General features: G+C 34.6%; 1 protein-coding gene across 1 annotated transcript; it reads right to left on the bottom strand.

Moving 5' to 3' along the window:
* Positions 9,887 to 14,743, bottom strand: LOC109225537 (laccase-7-like). Its single transcript, XM_019390241.1, has 7 exons — positions 14,567 to 14,743; positions 14,175 to 14,326; positions 12,675 to 12,919; positions 12,240 to 12,368; positions 11,825 to 12,127; positions 10,521 to 11,165; positions 9,887 to 10,325 (listed from the first exon to the last, which is right to left on the bottom strand). Exons 1-7 carry the CDS (start codon positions 14,660 to 14,662, stop codon positions 10,186 to 10,188), a joined length of 1,710 nt encoding a protein of 569 aa, XP_019245786.1. The 5' UTR covers positions 14,663 to 14,743; the 3' UTR covers positions 9,887 to 10,185.

Below are 15,763 nucleotides of genomic sequence, written 5' to 3'. Positions count from 1 at the left end.
ATTATATGCTTCATGGCCCAGGACATCATGGTCTAAGGACGTCATCCTAAGCGTCCAAAAGACAACATTCATGGTCCGACGGGAACTTGCATCAAGTTTAAATTTATGTATAATATATGCGCTCGTATTGTTTATTTGCAGGTAAACTGGCGAGCAACGGCCATCCCAGCAGGAGCAATCCTGCTCCAGTCTCCGCAGCCCTACTAAACTCATAACCACCACCCCAAACCGAATCTCATCCGTTTTGGGAAAAAAAATCTCCATCGGCATGTTCCGTCGACGGATCCCGAACTACTTGCGGCCTGAATTCGGTACGACTAGGGACATGTAGGTAGCTCAGGAACCAGAGCCCGGTCAATCGCTTCAAAGCATTCCGTTCAGTCAAAATTAGCCATCATATCTTTACCCGACAACTCTTCCAGCTTTCCCAGGTAAAGAGGGGCAGTTGTTGATACCTTTTTTTTCCTTATGTATTTTTATATACAAAATACTTTCAAAATAATATATATATTCATATACGGGCATGCCCAAGGATTTTAGTATTTTTTTCTCAATTTTTAAGATTTTAAAATTAATTTATTGTCCATTGTAGCAGTACAAAATCAGTAATTATTCCTGAAATTATTAATTTTGGTGAATAATTTATTTTTATTCCCACCTTTATACCAAAATATAGTTAAGGTAATTTTTGTACATTTTTACAAATTTATTTGGTATTTTAAAAGCTAAATTGCATATAATTGCAATTCTAGCCCATTTTAAGTTTAATAGCATTTTAATTATAAAAATTGGTTCCAGCATTTTTAAATTAATATTCATGTGTTATTAACTGACTCAGTACTTTTAATTTGCTTTTAAAATCATTTTTCTAGTTTTATAAAAATAAAAGGGAAAACTGGCTATTTAAAATTTAGCCTCATTTTCTTGCAATTATAGCCTATTTACATTTCGATTTTAGCCCTCAAATTGACCTAATCCTAACCCCAATTGGATCGGCCCAATTCTAATTTTACCTAACCCCTTAACCCATTTATTTAACCCGCCAGAATTTCCATTCAATCTAGGCCGTTGATCCTTTTGATCAACGGCCAGGATCAACCTTTTCCTTTTTAATTCACCTCCTACACCCTAATTCCCCCATTTCATTTAGTCCGCCTCCCTTGAATACTCTCCACTCCCAAAATTCTCTCGAAGGTTCTTCGGAACCCTAACCGTCTCCGACCCTTTTCCACCGTACTTTCACCGGAATCCATGGCTTCTCAGGCCATGGATGGTCAGTACTCACCCTCCTCCATCATTAGACCATGGTTGTTCGAAGCTTTGAGGTCTGACCTCGATGGTTCTCTTTCAGACCTTCTCAGATATATGGTTCTATGGCTCTCCGGCCATGCTCAGGCATATTCAAGCATTGGGAGCCTATTTCCAACCTCATCTGACTCCAGATCGGAGTTACTTCCAAGCCTTTCTCGTTTCTAGGGTTTCTCCGAAATCCTAAGCTATTCGAGGTCTTTTCTTTGTTTGTTCTCTTAAATCTGTGATATATTTGTATTCTACTGGATTTTTAAAGTATTTTCCCAAATCTTTCTTTCAAAAATTGCTTCTCTTCGATTTAGGGTTTCTGAAAGGTTTTCAAACAAAAAAACATCTTTCTGATTCTTTTCTTTATGTGTGTTCGTCTATATTATGCTCGTATGCTTTCTTTTCTACTATGCATGTGTTGTTCTTCTATTTTCTTCCAAACATGATTATTCTATACCTTTGTATTTTACTGTGCCTTTAAACTAGGCTCGCATGTTAAATTTTGTTATGCTTTCCTACATGTTCTTTGCTATATTTTTCAGTATTCTTCTAATGAATGTGTTTCCTACTGAGTTCTTAAGTTTTTTTGCTTTACTAGACTTTTGTTTGAGTTCTAAGCATGCCTCCTTTGCTGTTTCTTAAGTTTACATCACTTCTTCTCTCTTCTGAACTTGCTTAAATCCTGAGCTTTTCTCAAACATGTTCTTTATGCTTTCAAATCTGCTATCATGTCTGTTGGTTTCTCATGAGTCTCTAAAAGATACCTCTGAGTCTGTTTCAATGGCTTGCCCTCTCATCTCTATATCTGATTCGAGTTAAAACCCTAGGATTTGGGGGTTTCTTTGGCAAAGTTCGATCTTTGTGTTTGGACTGGGGTTCTACTTTGAAACCCCAAACTCTCAGACTCGTTCTGAGTCTATAAATTGGGCATGAACTTTTTTATGATTGTTTCTATGATAATCTTTTCTAATCAACATGACAAATCCTTATATGTTTGATATTTGTGTGCTTTATATACGAGAAGTTCTTCTTTCAAAAAAGATCTTGCCAATTATTGATTGATTTCGAATTCTTTTAGTAAGGTTTGATTGATTGTTATTGACTTTCCTTAAGTAAAACCCTTTCCTCTCTTTTCCTGACTTAGTTCATTCGAACAAGGCCTGCAATTTCAATTTTACTGGCTGTTTGATTGATTCCCTTTCCTTATTCTTTCACAAACCGTGTACCACTGGACTTCTTCCTTAAATAAACTCCTACGTATTTACCCTTTTTGTGTTACTTTGGAAAATATTCTGTCTAATTCTTTCCTTAATTGTCTTCTACCCGTTTGAAATTAGAATCCCTTAAGTAAAGGGAGATTTTATGTGATTGATTGCAAAGCTATTTTCTTACCTTTTCTTACTTGCCTTCTGCACTATAAAAAGGGACTACCCTTCTGCACTTAAGATAGAGACAATTGAAAATTCTTTAAGACAACTTCGAATTCAATACTTTTACACACTTTCAGCTTACACTACTCACCTCACACTCTCAATTTCAATACTTCCACATTCTCATCTGAGTTTCTTCTGGCTGTTTGCTTGCAATCGGGCTTTACTACTACTACTTTTTCTCTGCTTATTTCTGAAACTGGTATGTCGTAATTTAGTTTCAGCCATCACACCAATGTGTTTATTTACAGCTTCTGCAATCCTGTTTACTTTACTGTCCATGTTCAGTGATTAATCTGTATGCTATTCTCTTTGCACCTATTTTCTACTGTGAATCCCTATACCCTTATTCCCTCTATGTGTTTGAGTTAAGGTCCAGGCATGGCAGTATCCAAATTTCTGCTCATGTTTGGACCTGATCCTTAATGGATCCTAACTCCCAAACAAATGTAGCTTATAGGCTGGTAAGGGGTGTGCCAGCACTCTTAATTGCTGGGTATGACCACCAGTCCGCCATGGCCTTCCCACAATCCCCTCTCTTGCACTTACACTTATCCCTAGTTTCTAAGTTCTGCCCCCCTCCTATAAGCCTTGCTTTGGGGACCTTGAGTTCCTTCGAACTTGGACATTTGAGGGCTGGCCCTTCCACACTGCCCTTTAATTCAATTCTGCAACTTATTTGGGTGTAAGCACTTCCCGGAGTTCATGAAGCTCCTGGGAACTCTGACACACCTAAGAATGAGAAAGGCTTTGAAAATCGGATCTTTGGAGTTGGTTTATTTCATGTTTCAGACTTGGAGTCTAAATTAGGCTCTCCTTGGTTGTACTTTAATTTTTGATATGATGTAATTTTTCTTTTTCTTTATTCATTCCGGGTTGTAATAATTTGTAATAACTTATGGGGTGTATAGTGAAAAGGGGAGGATCACTCATGTATGCATATGGGTAGACATCATGTTCTTAGGTATTTATTCCTGCAATCTCATCCTGCTTTTCATCTATGCATGTTATATAGAAATCCTGCTTATAGTTCTTCACTTATGCATGTCATATAGAAATCTTGCTTATAGTTCTTCACTTATGCATGCCATATAGAAATCTTGCTTATAGTTCTTCACTCATGCATGCCATATAGAAATCCTACTATAGTTCTGCACTTATGCATATAGAAATCCTGTCTATAGTTCTGCATCTATGCATTTCATATAGAAACCCTGCTTATAGTTCTGCATTTATGCATATATAGATACCATGTCCTTAAGGTTCTGCACTCATATAGACACCATGACTATAGGTTTCTACATTCTTGCATCATGTAGATAACCTGTCTATAGGATCTTTTAAATTCTACATTTTTGCATCTATCACTAGGCAAACGGTTTATAGGTTTAAAATAACAAAAAATTGCATTATAGATACCATGCCTATAGGACCCTCGCACTTCTGTAAACGTTTTAAAACCAATCACACTTAGCAAGCATGTCTATAAAGGGTAATCAACTGAATCTGAATCAAGTCTAAGATCAACAGTTTCGATACTCAACATCTGCAGAGCTTATTGTTTGTCTATAATCAGAAAGCTTTCTTTAAAATCAGTATACTTCGCATTGCTAGATATCATGCCTATATGTCTCACCTAGCTAAGCCATTAGGTAATTATTTAACTACACCAGTCTTTAATAATTACAACTAGCAGGCAAGCCTAATTTGGACTTCTTATTTGAAAATGTGTGATAAATCAGCCACACCTTAACGTTTAAGTCTAATTAAAGACCTAATCAGTATCTGAAAGACATGCTAAAACTATATGTTCTGTATGTTGTAAGGAGGTTTGTTTGAGCCTTGTCTGTTATGTGCTTCCCCATACTTGTCCTGTATGTTTTGAATCCGCCTTAGACTTTTGTCCTTTTTAAACTCTAAAAGCCAATTTTCCCTCCCCTTTAGGACTAGTAGCCCCTAATACCTTCGGGGCTAGGATTGGGACGGGTAATAGCATGCAATAAGTAACGAGACCATTCCGCGATTTAATACCTTAACGGGGTGTGTAAGGGTAGACATGGATATGATGACCACGTGATAACACCACGTGTATAAATGGTTACCGGGTATTGTGTGGCGTGATCCTTGTTATTTATAAACCTAGGACCCCTTTTCCTCTTTACTTGTTTACCTCATTTTTCCAGAATTTTAAAGCTATTTAGTTTTCAGTTTCTTCAACTTTTTCTTTTACTTCAATTAGTTGCACCTATTATGCAAATCTCTCTTTAATTGTCTGATTTTCGGTACTGTTTCTTTCCAACTTCCGCCCCTTTCACTTCCTTTTAAATTACCTGCATCAATTATTTGACCCCTTCCCCTCTACTTGTGTATCTTTTCTTTAATTTAAAACTTCCTTCTTCCAAATTTCAGCACCCTTTAAACCTCTTGTACTTCTTTTATTTGCAACCATCATGTGAAAGTTACCTAGTATTTGCAATGCTTGCTTATTTACTTGTTTATATTTATAGTCACAATTGTAGCATGGTCGGGAACCACACTAGTAGATCTTGAGGGGTGCCTAACACCTTCCCATCGGGATAATTTCAAGCCCTTACCAACCTCTGATTTTTTCTAAATTTAATTCATTTTCTAGTGTCCTAATGCACTTAATCATTAGGTGGCGACTCTTCTAAATTGCAAACCCAATTTCCAAAAGAAAAAGAGTTGTCCGTTCAAATGCCATAAACCCGATTTTGCGAGAAAAAGGGGACATCGACAGCACCTATTGCTCCTTTGTAACAAAAAGTATTTCTTCTAGTTTTAAATATCCAAATAGTGAACTACTAGAAAAGGATACATTTAAAAAATTATACCATATACTTGAGCGGTGTAAAGTTCTCGTACTAAAATCACATTACTTCAGAGTTAGAACTCAGACTAATTCAGTAGTTAAGTATCGAACCTTTTTCTTTATTAACTCTAAAACGATCTAGAAAGAAAAAGAGTTATAGTTGTTCTGTTTCTTTTACTAATAGTTTACAAAGTCACGAGCCTTTCGTTTATTGTCCAAAAGTAAAAGAAACAATCACAAATTTTGTGTTTCATGAGTCCTACCTTCTTTCTAAAAACAATCACAAGTTGTTTGCTAAAAAGCAAAGACAAACACTCAAATTGTATGTAATAATTGTCTCCTCCGGTCATATGAGCATATCTGACCCCCTAAATATAAACTATTAATTAATAATTTGCATTTTGTTATGAAACATTAGATTATGGTGGATGTTAATAACTCTTACAATACCCATTACTCTTATCTATTATCTCCATAATTCTCACTACTCCAATACTTATGATTGTAACTCCCATACCTCCATGATCCCCCGCATGATCTTCCTCCATGATCTCAAATGCTTAATGACATATTTATGGAATTCTTTTGGTATACCTCTATGTAGTACTATAAATAGAGGATGAGAAGTCAGTTTGTAACATACTTGAATACATTGAAGGAATAAAAATCTCTTCTCTCTTTCACTCTACATTCTTGTCTATTTGCTTGTATCATATTATTAATTTAACTTAATTTCTTAATACATTATCAGCACGAATTGCTATATTCTTCTTATATTTTCTATAAGAGATGAAAGCGTTCCATGGGAGCTACAACCTTGAATCAATTTGGTTGAGCTTGTAGTACAAAATTATTGAGAGCTCCATAAGAGCAAATTTGTTACTAGCCGATAAATAAAATTATTTATGAAATTGGTATTGTAGTGAGTCTCAAAAGAAACTTTTTTGAGTTTCAAAGATATTAGATAAAGTGGTTGGCATATTGAGGCTCTAAATGAAAGGAAGATTGAATATCGTCATATTACTATAATTATACTGGGTAACTATAAAAGGTTACCCGATTTTTTCTTGTATTCGTACTACACAAATATAAACATGATGATGGAATCGCATGCCATAGTAAATTAGATTTTTACTGAAATAAATATTAGTTGGCATGACCGGTTGGCCATCCCGGTTCATTTATGATATGAAAATTGATTGAAAATTCACATTGGCATATATTGAAGAAATAGAAGGCTCTTCAAAAATTCTCTTGTGCTGCTTATTCTCATGATATACCAGTTAAGGTTGAGATCAAATCCCTTGATTTCTGGAACGAATAGAAGGTGATATATATATATGGGCCCAGTCACGTGCCATGTGGACCGTTTACTATTATATAATTTTAATAGATGTATCTATTGTATGATCACATGTGCGTTTGTTGTCAACTTGCAGTTTAGATTTTGAAAGATTGATTGCTCAAATTATTAGAGCAGAGTCCAGAATATAAATTTATCTTGATAATGCTGGTTTAAATCCAAGTTTGTTTAGCAGAGATTGTATGCCTCCAATTATAGCAAATAACTGGTTATGAGAACAAAATTACCAAAAGAAAATTTAGTATGAGATGTATTATTTAATATAGAGTAGCATTTGTACGCATCTAGCCAAGTTATGATAAATTCTCCCGTCACAATTGATTCAGGGTCAGGGACCAAATAATTTCTATCTTGAAATATGGATGTGCTATATGATAAAGATGGGTTCCCAAAGAAGGTTGAGAAATGTGTTGGTGATCCTAACATTAGGGGGAGAAAATGGGCAGCTGAAATAGTGATACGTGGAATTAATTATTATGAATACATTTAGATCCTCGTACAAGAAAATGTGAACTTATGTGATCTTGAAGTTCAAGTGATAATTTATTTCCAAAATATTGAAGGAGCATTTGCTGACCCAAAGCTAAATATCATATTTTAGATGTTAATGCTCCAAAAAAGAATAAAGTCCATGATGGACGGAGTTTATGACACGCATGAAGCGTAATAGACTAATCGTTCCAAAGATAAAATTTCTTGAAGAAGGAAAGGAGCAAATGTTCAAGATGGTCACAATAAGGAGGCAAGTGCTTTATAAGAGCACCATGACATAACACTTTATAAGACCTCGTGGGAGAGGCTCAGGTACTTGAAAATAATGAGATAAGGAGATGTCAACAAGTTATGTCTTTAGTAGGTGATGACAGAACCGACGTAAAATAATCGTCGACGATCATGCTGATATAATGTAGCGCTCAATATTATTAACATTGACGAGGATCTTGAGCTCACATATGTCGTAGAATTTGGACAGATAAATATTTGGTCAATTAAAAATACGCAATCAAGATTGACTTCACTTGAAAAATGTGAAGTTTTGGACTGATAGTCCCAACACCTGAAAGTATAAAGTCAGTGGGGTGACACAAGAGTTTACGTAAATGTCCTGGCGTTGATTATATGGAAACATGTTCCCTTGTGGTGGATACAGTTGCGTTCAGATTTTAGTCTGGCAATACCTTGTAAATTTGATATGCATATATAAAAATTATTGAAGGATTTAAATAGTACTAAGCATATTAAGGTTCCAAAAATAAAGCTTCAGCAAATCTTTATGTGGATTAGAGCAATCATGGCGTGCATAATTTATTTTTGTGTCTATTACAATTGGTGCACTATATATCTCGCTAGAACCATGAGTATAATAATATGCTAGCGAGATATAGCTTTACTCATATATGAAGATATTGGAATACTATTAGTATTATATTGCAAAAGAAATCATTGATATAGATTTGTATTCTAACAAATATTGTCAAGGATTTGTTGGTTATGAAAATGCAGGAATTTTTTGAAGTCCGTTCTTCAAACAATCTATTTGTATGTGGGGAATTGCCATATTATCATTTCACACGGTTATCAATTCTTGATAATTATTCAAGTCATGTCAATATACTAGAAACTGATGAAGCAAGTGACTCAACACACTACAAATGTGTGACTTTTCTTTGAAGAGAATATTCCAATAATAGTGAAGATGCTGATGTTTGCTTATCTCAATTGAAAGAAGGATATATTGAAGGAGACAGAATAAATCCTATATTTCATCAAAGTTCTTTGGCAGACACAATCTTCAACAGAATGATGAAATAGATGTTCAAGATATTCATTCAAGTGATAATTTGGCGGAATAATTCACCAATGCATTGCCGGTCTCAAGATTAGAGAAGTTGTTATACAAGCTTTGAATTTTTCGTCTCCGAGAAATAAAATGATGTTTTCATCAGGGAGACGCACATACGCGCCGTACTCTTTTTCCCTTAGCTAAGGTTTTATCCTACTGGATTTTCCTGGCAAGGTTTTTAATGAGGCAGCAAGTAATGCGTATTACAATATATGTGTACTCTTTTTCCTTCACTAGGATTTTTTCCCACTGGGTTTTTTTACTAGTAAGGTTTTAACGAGGCACGTTATCTATGGACATCTAAGGGGGAGTGTTATGAAATATTAGATTATGGTGGATGTCCATAACTCCTATAACAACCGCTACTCTTATCCATTATCTCCATAACTCCCACTACTCCAATACTTATGGTTGTAACTCCCATACCTCCATGATCTCCCCCATAATCTTCCTCCATGATCTCAAATGCTTAATGACATATTTATGGAATTCTTTTGGTATATCTCCATGTAGTACTATAAATAGAGGATGAGAAGTCAGTTTGTAACATACTTGAATACATTGAAGGAATAAGAATCTCTCCTCTATTTCATTCTACATTCTTGTCTATTTGCTTGTATCATATTATTACTTTAGCTTAATTTCTTAACACATTTACTATTAGTTTGTTAGGTATCCAATCATTCGTCCACAAACTTAGAAAAATCTAATAGGAAAAATGAAAACTCCACCATTTGTAATAATCTTGATGTAGCTACACAACCAGCCATATCCCTTAAAGAATTAGAGTATCACTCTTTACTATAGACTCTCGAAATAGCTGACTCATTACTCGAAGAAACGTGTTAAACTAAATACATTAGTTAACTTGTAAATGGTAAAATGAGAATTTACTTGTTTGGTTAGCGAAAATGGAAGGAACGGATGAACTGCGGCTAAAAGTACTGATCGGCGATGATTGTGACAGTGTGTTAGATCAACCCCTAATTAATAACCCTATGTCCTATGAGCCTTAAAGCACCCACTTATGGATGGACACAAAATTTCCTAAATTACTATATAGTGTTTGTTTGGAATGGTCGATTAAAAGTAGCTGAAGATCATCAAATGTTGAACAACAATTTTAAAGTGGCAATCATCCGGTGTTTATTTGTATTGCATTGCCAAAAAGTAGAATAATTATGAAGTATAGCTTCACAATCAGACAGCATTCTTGAAACAAGAAAGATTCAGTACACTCAACAAAATCTTAAAGAATGATATAGCTAAATACAATTACAACCCTTGTATTGAAATGAGAAAAAAAGTAAATGATCGGACTCTTAGTACAATTGAAAATAACAAGATGGGACAAAAAAGAAATTACTTATTATTTTTGAAATATGACAAATAATAATGTAAGAAAAAAAGTAAAACAATATCATGGGGATGAGCATTTTGGTAGATCTGGTGGAGGTGGAGGTAGCCTAGTTGATGGTGTTGACCCATTCTCAACAACAAATGCTGTTGCTAAACCCCAAGGCAAATGCACATCCAAATGACAATGCATCAACCATACACCTGTTAATAGCCAAACAAGCAAAAAAAAAGTCAATCTTCACCAAAAATGACTCTTCTTATTTATCCCTTTATAAAGTTCATTTAATTCTTATTAGATTAGTTTGTCCATATCGAATGGTGACTTTTTCGACAATATATTTATCCCTTTAATTTGCTAATGGAATCAAATAAATGCTGAAGTGTATACTTTTTTACCTGGATTGTTAGCTCGGAATCTAACAACAGCCCATCCTCCAACGGGGACAGCAATAGTGTTGCGCTCTTGTGGGTTAAAAAGGTTAAATTTCTTTCGGTCAATTGTGGGATTATAGTTGCCAAAGCCTTGAGCCAAGACATGGAAGTTGAATCCATGCAAGTGAATTGGATGGTTTTCTACACCAATCAAAGCAGTGTTTTGCATTACAATCTCAACTGTGGCATTGAACTTTAATTTCTTCACCTTTGTGGACTTTGTAGTCATTATAATAGCAGGGTTAAAGCTATTATTAGGATTTGTATAGTCAAACTTCAATGGTGGTTGGTCTGGAAAATCTGTAGTGTAAATCCCATTCACATTGTTGAAAAATGCTTCTAACATTGACATCTTGGTTGGGAATTGGAAAGATGCATTGTTCATGCTTGCACCTAATCGTTGCCCATTTGGGCCTGCACATGTTGCATTTCCACAAGCAACTAGGCCCAGTCCAATAGTGATGAACATTTGCTCGTCTACTTGGCGAGGGGGAGGAATCCAAAATGGCCCATTTACAAGCCCAGTCAAATTGGTGAAGAATTTGTGGGCTGTTGGTGTGTCGTTGAAGGCTGGCAAGATTGGCATTTCTGGAGTTGATGGTTTTGCACCTTCATACAAAAACAAAATTCTAATGAAACAAATCTAAGATAAGAAAAATAAATTATTTACCTACGGTTTAGAAAATATTTACACAATCTTGGTCAATTATAAAATAATTATAGGCAAATTTCTAATACTTGAAAAATGACACTAGGTAGCCACTCTAATGGGCTGCTATTGAGGAATTAGCCAATATGTCCTTAATTTCAGTTTTCCAATTCAATTTTTCAGGATATTTGTGTCCTGAATTGTCCCGAAATTAAGAGCTTTAGTTCAAAATTTTCATGACATAATAAATACTCCCTCCGTTCCAATTTATATGACCTGTTTGACTGGGCACGGAGTTTAAGAAAAAATGAAGACTTTTGGAATTTGTGGTCCTAAACAAGTTAAAAAGGGACCCAGAGTATTTGTATGGTTATAAATAAGGATAAAATTGTAAGTTTAAGCTAAATTGTAACCAAATTTAAAAATGGTTCATTCTTTTTGGAACGGACCAAAAAGGAAATAATGTTCACATAAACTGGAACAGAGGGAGTACTAGTTAATTCCTAAATGGAAACCTTAAGAATGGCTATTTAATTTGTGTACTTTCTCGTAACATGCTATAATATGTTACGTTGTCAATGTATATAACTTAAATCTCAGAGGAAGACTAGATCAATACCTTCATAGACAATGATTCCGGTGGTAGTAGTGTTGTCGAATGGTACCCCGACGATGCTAACATAGGGATTTGCAGCCATGTAGTAGGATGCAGGTGCTTGATTGGCAGTTAGGAGGACATCAGTCGTTTGGCCAGGTGCAACAACAACTACATCTGTGATATATGGGTTGGTGTAAGCAGCATCTACCGCGACAACTTTCATGTTATGATTGGCGATCTTGAAAAAGAGCTGATTATTGAGTGCAGCATTGATGATACGAAGGAGATATGTTTTCCCTTGTTTCACTATTAGCTTATATGTTTCTAAAAATGGAAACGAAAAACAAAACCCAAATTAGCCACATTAATGGGAAAAAAAAACAAGATTATGTTCTAAAGAAAATGAAATATTCATTCATGGTATATAATTTCTTACTATTAGAAGAGCAAGGGTAAAGATCGCCTGGCTGGCCATTAATGGTGTAAGCATCTGAATTATTAGGTGCAGCTCCAGTAGCTAGCCCTTCATTCTCCACATCCACAACATTGGCGTTCCACCATTCTCCTACAACCACATTTTCAATTATTTTTATGATAAGAGAATTTATAAGAGATTCATTATCATATATCTGTAACGTGCTATTTCATAAAAAGCAGCAACTAATGTTTGTATTAGGTTAAGTTGTTTATATCACAATTCTTGCAATGCAAACGTGTATACGAGATGCTTTTTGCACCGAATTGTCTTTTTTTTTTAAAAACTAAAACTTGCTAAATTACTTTTACGATTCAAATGCTCGTGTATATAACTTAAACCCGACATAATATAAGCTAGCTAAAAAAAATAGGAGTAGAAAAAGGGTTAAATTACCTAAGAGGATGGGGACTTCTCTATAAGGTTTAGGGAAAGGAAAAGAGCGACCATTTTTGGGGCGAATAATGAGGGCACCATGAACCGTGGCTCGTAGCCATGACACGTGTGCGTGCCACCACAGAGTTCCTTCCTGTCCCGTTAGGTTAAACCTGTACGTGTAGCTTTTCCCGGGTCGGATCGCGCACTGAGTCGCAAACTCGGGTCCATCTGCCCACCCACTCAATAGCTGGAAAACTCCATGCCTACATACGTATAACATACATAAATAAAACAGCAGTTTATGTGTTTTTTCTTTTTTTAGTATCAAGTTATTTACTATTCATAAAAGTTATCTAATTAACTACAATCATGTTTGAATCAATAACCAGGAAAAGAATGAAATCATCCTACCAAAATTGCTTACACAACACTAATATATACTAGTATATAGTTTTATTAAAATCCTTTAAGCATTATTTTAATACATATTAAATTAATTAAATAGTAAGTGATACAAATAATTTACATTAGTCCATGCATGTAACAATATATATAGTACTTTTATGTTTGGCTCTATTTTAATAGTTTCTTTAACTAAATATAAAGTAAAATATTGATGAGTGACGTCATCTTAGATGCTATTTTTGAATTTAAACATCAAGATTTGATTCCGTGAATCCACCATGTATCAATCAATAAGATCAGTAATTAACAATATAAATGTCAAATTCTCCTTGTTTTTTACAAGTATAAAATACCAACTATTTTGCACGATTGAGACATCAGGAGACCAAAATAAAAAACTAATGGTGAAAAGGAAATTTGAAAGGAAAAGAAAAAACCAAATTTGACATGTCTAGATCCTTACTGCGGGCACATGTTTTAAACTGTTGCAAGTAACTATTACTATTTAAATTATTTACATTGTTAGTGTCAATGGTGTTAAATGGACGGGTTGGGCTGATTTGAACGGGTCAAAATGAAATGAGTCAATAAATGAGTGGATCAATGACCTGCTCGAAAATTACTTGGGCTGAGATTGATTAGGTCAAGATGGGCTAAATTTTGAATCATAGCTCAACCCGTCCAATTAACTCTTATCCAACTTTAATTTAATGTGTGTTGTTTTCTTATCAATTATTAATTATCAAAGAAGAATTTTTTTCTTTTGGTGAGGTCATATATAACATATCAAACAAAAAAGAATTACTCCTATTTTAAAGGTATTTTAACAAAGTTATTCATGGATCAATTTGGACTAAAAATTAGCCCAACTTTAGATGGACGGAGATGAGCTGAGTCAAAATGGGTTGCGTTCAACAAATGGTTAGGTCAATATCCGACCCAACCTTGGATGGATTGGATAGATTAAATGGGTTTGGGCTCAAATTGCAGCAGTCTTAGAGTAGACAAATTTGGTAAGTTAAATGTGAAGGACATATATATATATATATATATATATATATATATATATATATATATATATATATATATATATATATATATATATATATATACCAATGAATAGTGAGATCGTATGGGGATTTATTGAAGACATGAACGACAAGGGTGTCGCCCTCTCGAACACGCAGCGTTGGGCCAGGAAGACTTCCATTTACTGCAGTGATCACTTGTCTACGGCATAACCTGGTTACAGTAAGGTTTTCCACCTACAACAAGGAAACACATAAACATATCATTCAGAGAATATTTACCAAATAAACGCAACGTATAAAAGTGCCATTCTTTTTTAAACGAAAAGAGTGCCATATAAGATAGAACAAAGATCGTATAAGCCAATTTCTGTGAACACAATGTCCAATATCCATGCTTGTTTTCTCAATACAAGAGGATGATCATGAAAAATGGAGAACCTAGTTTGCATGGGAATAGAGAAGAGAATTAATTACATGAAAAGAATGCTCGATAACTTCAGAAGAAACCATCGATAAAGAAGCCACAAGAGCAATGGCCCATGCAAACAAGAAAACCTGATGAGACGCCATTGCCCAAAAAAAAAAAAGGAAAAATCACAACTCAACTATGAGTTAACACTTTTAGAATATGATGGAGACAAGAACCAGAAGTGATCCTCTTATACAGTAATGATCTTGTAAACTTAAGAAAGCCATAAGAAAGGCACAAGCCGGCAATATTTTATTTCATTTTTAGTTAAAAAAAGTGGTTTACCATCTGTCTTAGCTAGCTTTTCTATTTATTTAATAATATAAATAATACATCTTTGAATATAGTCTCTAATTATTGGCCAAAACACACCCTCACGATTGCGTGAAACACTAATTTAAGGCAAAATGTGGTGACGACAATAGTTGGCACAAGGTTCGTTATAGAACAGTTTGAGTTGGCCATCAAATAAATAGAATGAATAAGACTTTCAAGCCTCGTACGAAATTTTAATGATAGATATTCTTTTCTATTGTTAATAAATTCAATTTTAGCGCATTGAACTTCTAATTAGTTGCATTTGACTGATTATATCTATCGTCGACTCAGTTTTCTAAATATTACAGCTATCATCTTTACGCAGGTTGTTTCAATTTTCATCTGATTTAATTGATATTCATATATTATAACTTTAAGTGAAAGGCGCCATGCAAAGAAGTGGCCTTACCTGTTTTAATACAGAAGTTACCTTCCGTTGTCGGTGGATGATCAAATAGAAGAGACAAATAAGGGGAGAATGCCACAAATAGGATGTTTTTTTGTCACGATTGATTTTTTTGACCAGAAGTTTTGGAAAAATAGCCGACCCTAGAATTTAAAGTGCGCTCGTCAAGATTTCAGTAAGTTATATTGATCCATTAGGATTTGTGGCAAAATCCTAACCATCTCCAGAAATTTCAGCCACAATGTTTTAAAAATTATTTGGATTACTAGAATGTTTTTGTATTGTAGCTGAATACTTGGTGTTTCAAATTTTGGCGATTACCATGGCCACTTCCCAAAATTCTGACTAGCGTACTTCAATATTTTGGACGAAGCTTATTTTGCTAAGACTTTCTTAACGGTGGTCCTAAGAAGGTCTGTCCAACATAATTTCTTGTTACAATATTAAGTCATAAGGCCACGAAAATAACAATAATTAA

This window comes from Nicotiana attenuata, chromosome 5, assembly GCF_001879085.1.
Source record: "Nicotiana attenuata strain UT chromosome 5, NIATTr2, whole genome shotgun sequence".
In the NCBI taxonomy this organism is placed as follows: domain Eukaryota; kingdom Viridiplantae; phylum Streptophyta; class Magnoliopsida; order Solanales; family Solanaceae; genus Nicotiana; species Nicotiana attenuata.
This window is presented reverse-complemented; position numbering and strand designations above follow the sequence as displayed.

What these genes read in the sequence shown, in the direction of transcription:
- LOC109225537 (XM_019390241.1), bottom strand. Translation starts at nt 14,662, where the DNA reads ATGGCGTCTCATCAGGTTTTCTTGTTTGCATGGGCCATTGCTCTTGTG. An exon ending in TTATCGAGCATTCTTTTCAT is followed by an intron (nt 14,327 to 14,566) that starts GTAATTAATTCT and finishes TCCTTGTTGTAG; the next exon opens with GTGGAAAACCTTACTGTAAC. An exon ending in ATTCCGAGCTAACAATCCAG is followed by an intron (nt 10,326 to 10,520) that starts GTAAAAAAGTAT and finishes GGCTATTAACAG; the next exon opens with GTGTATGGTTGATGCATTGT.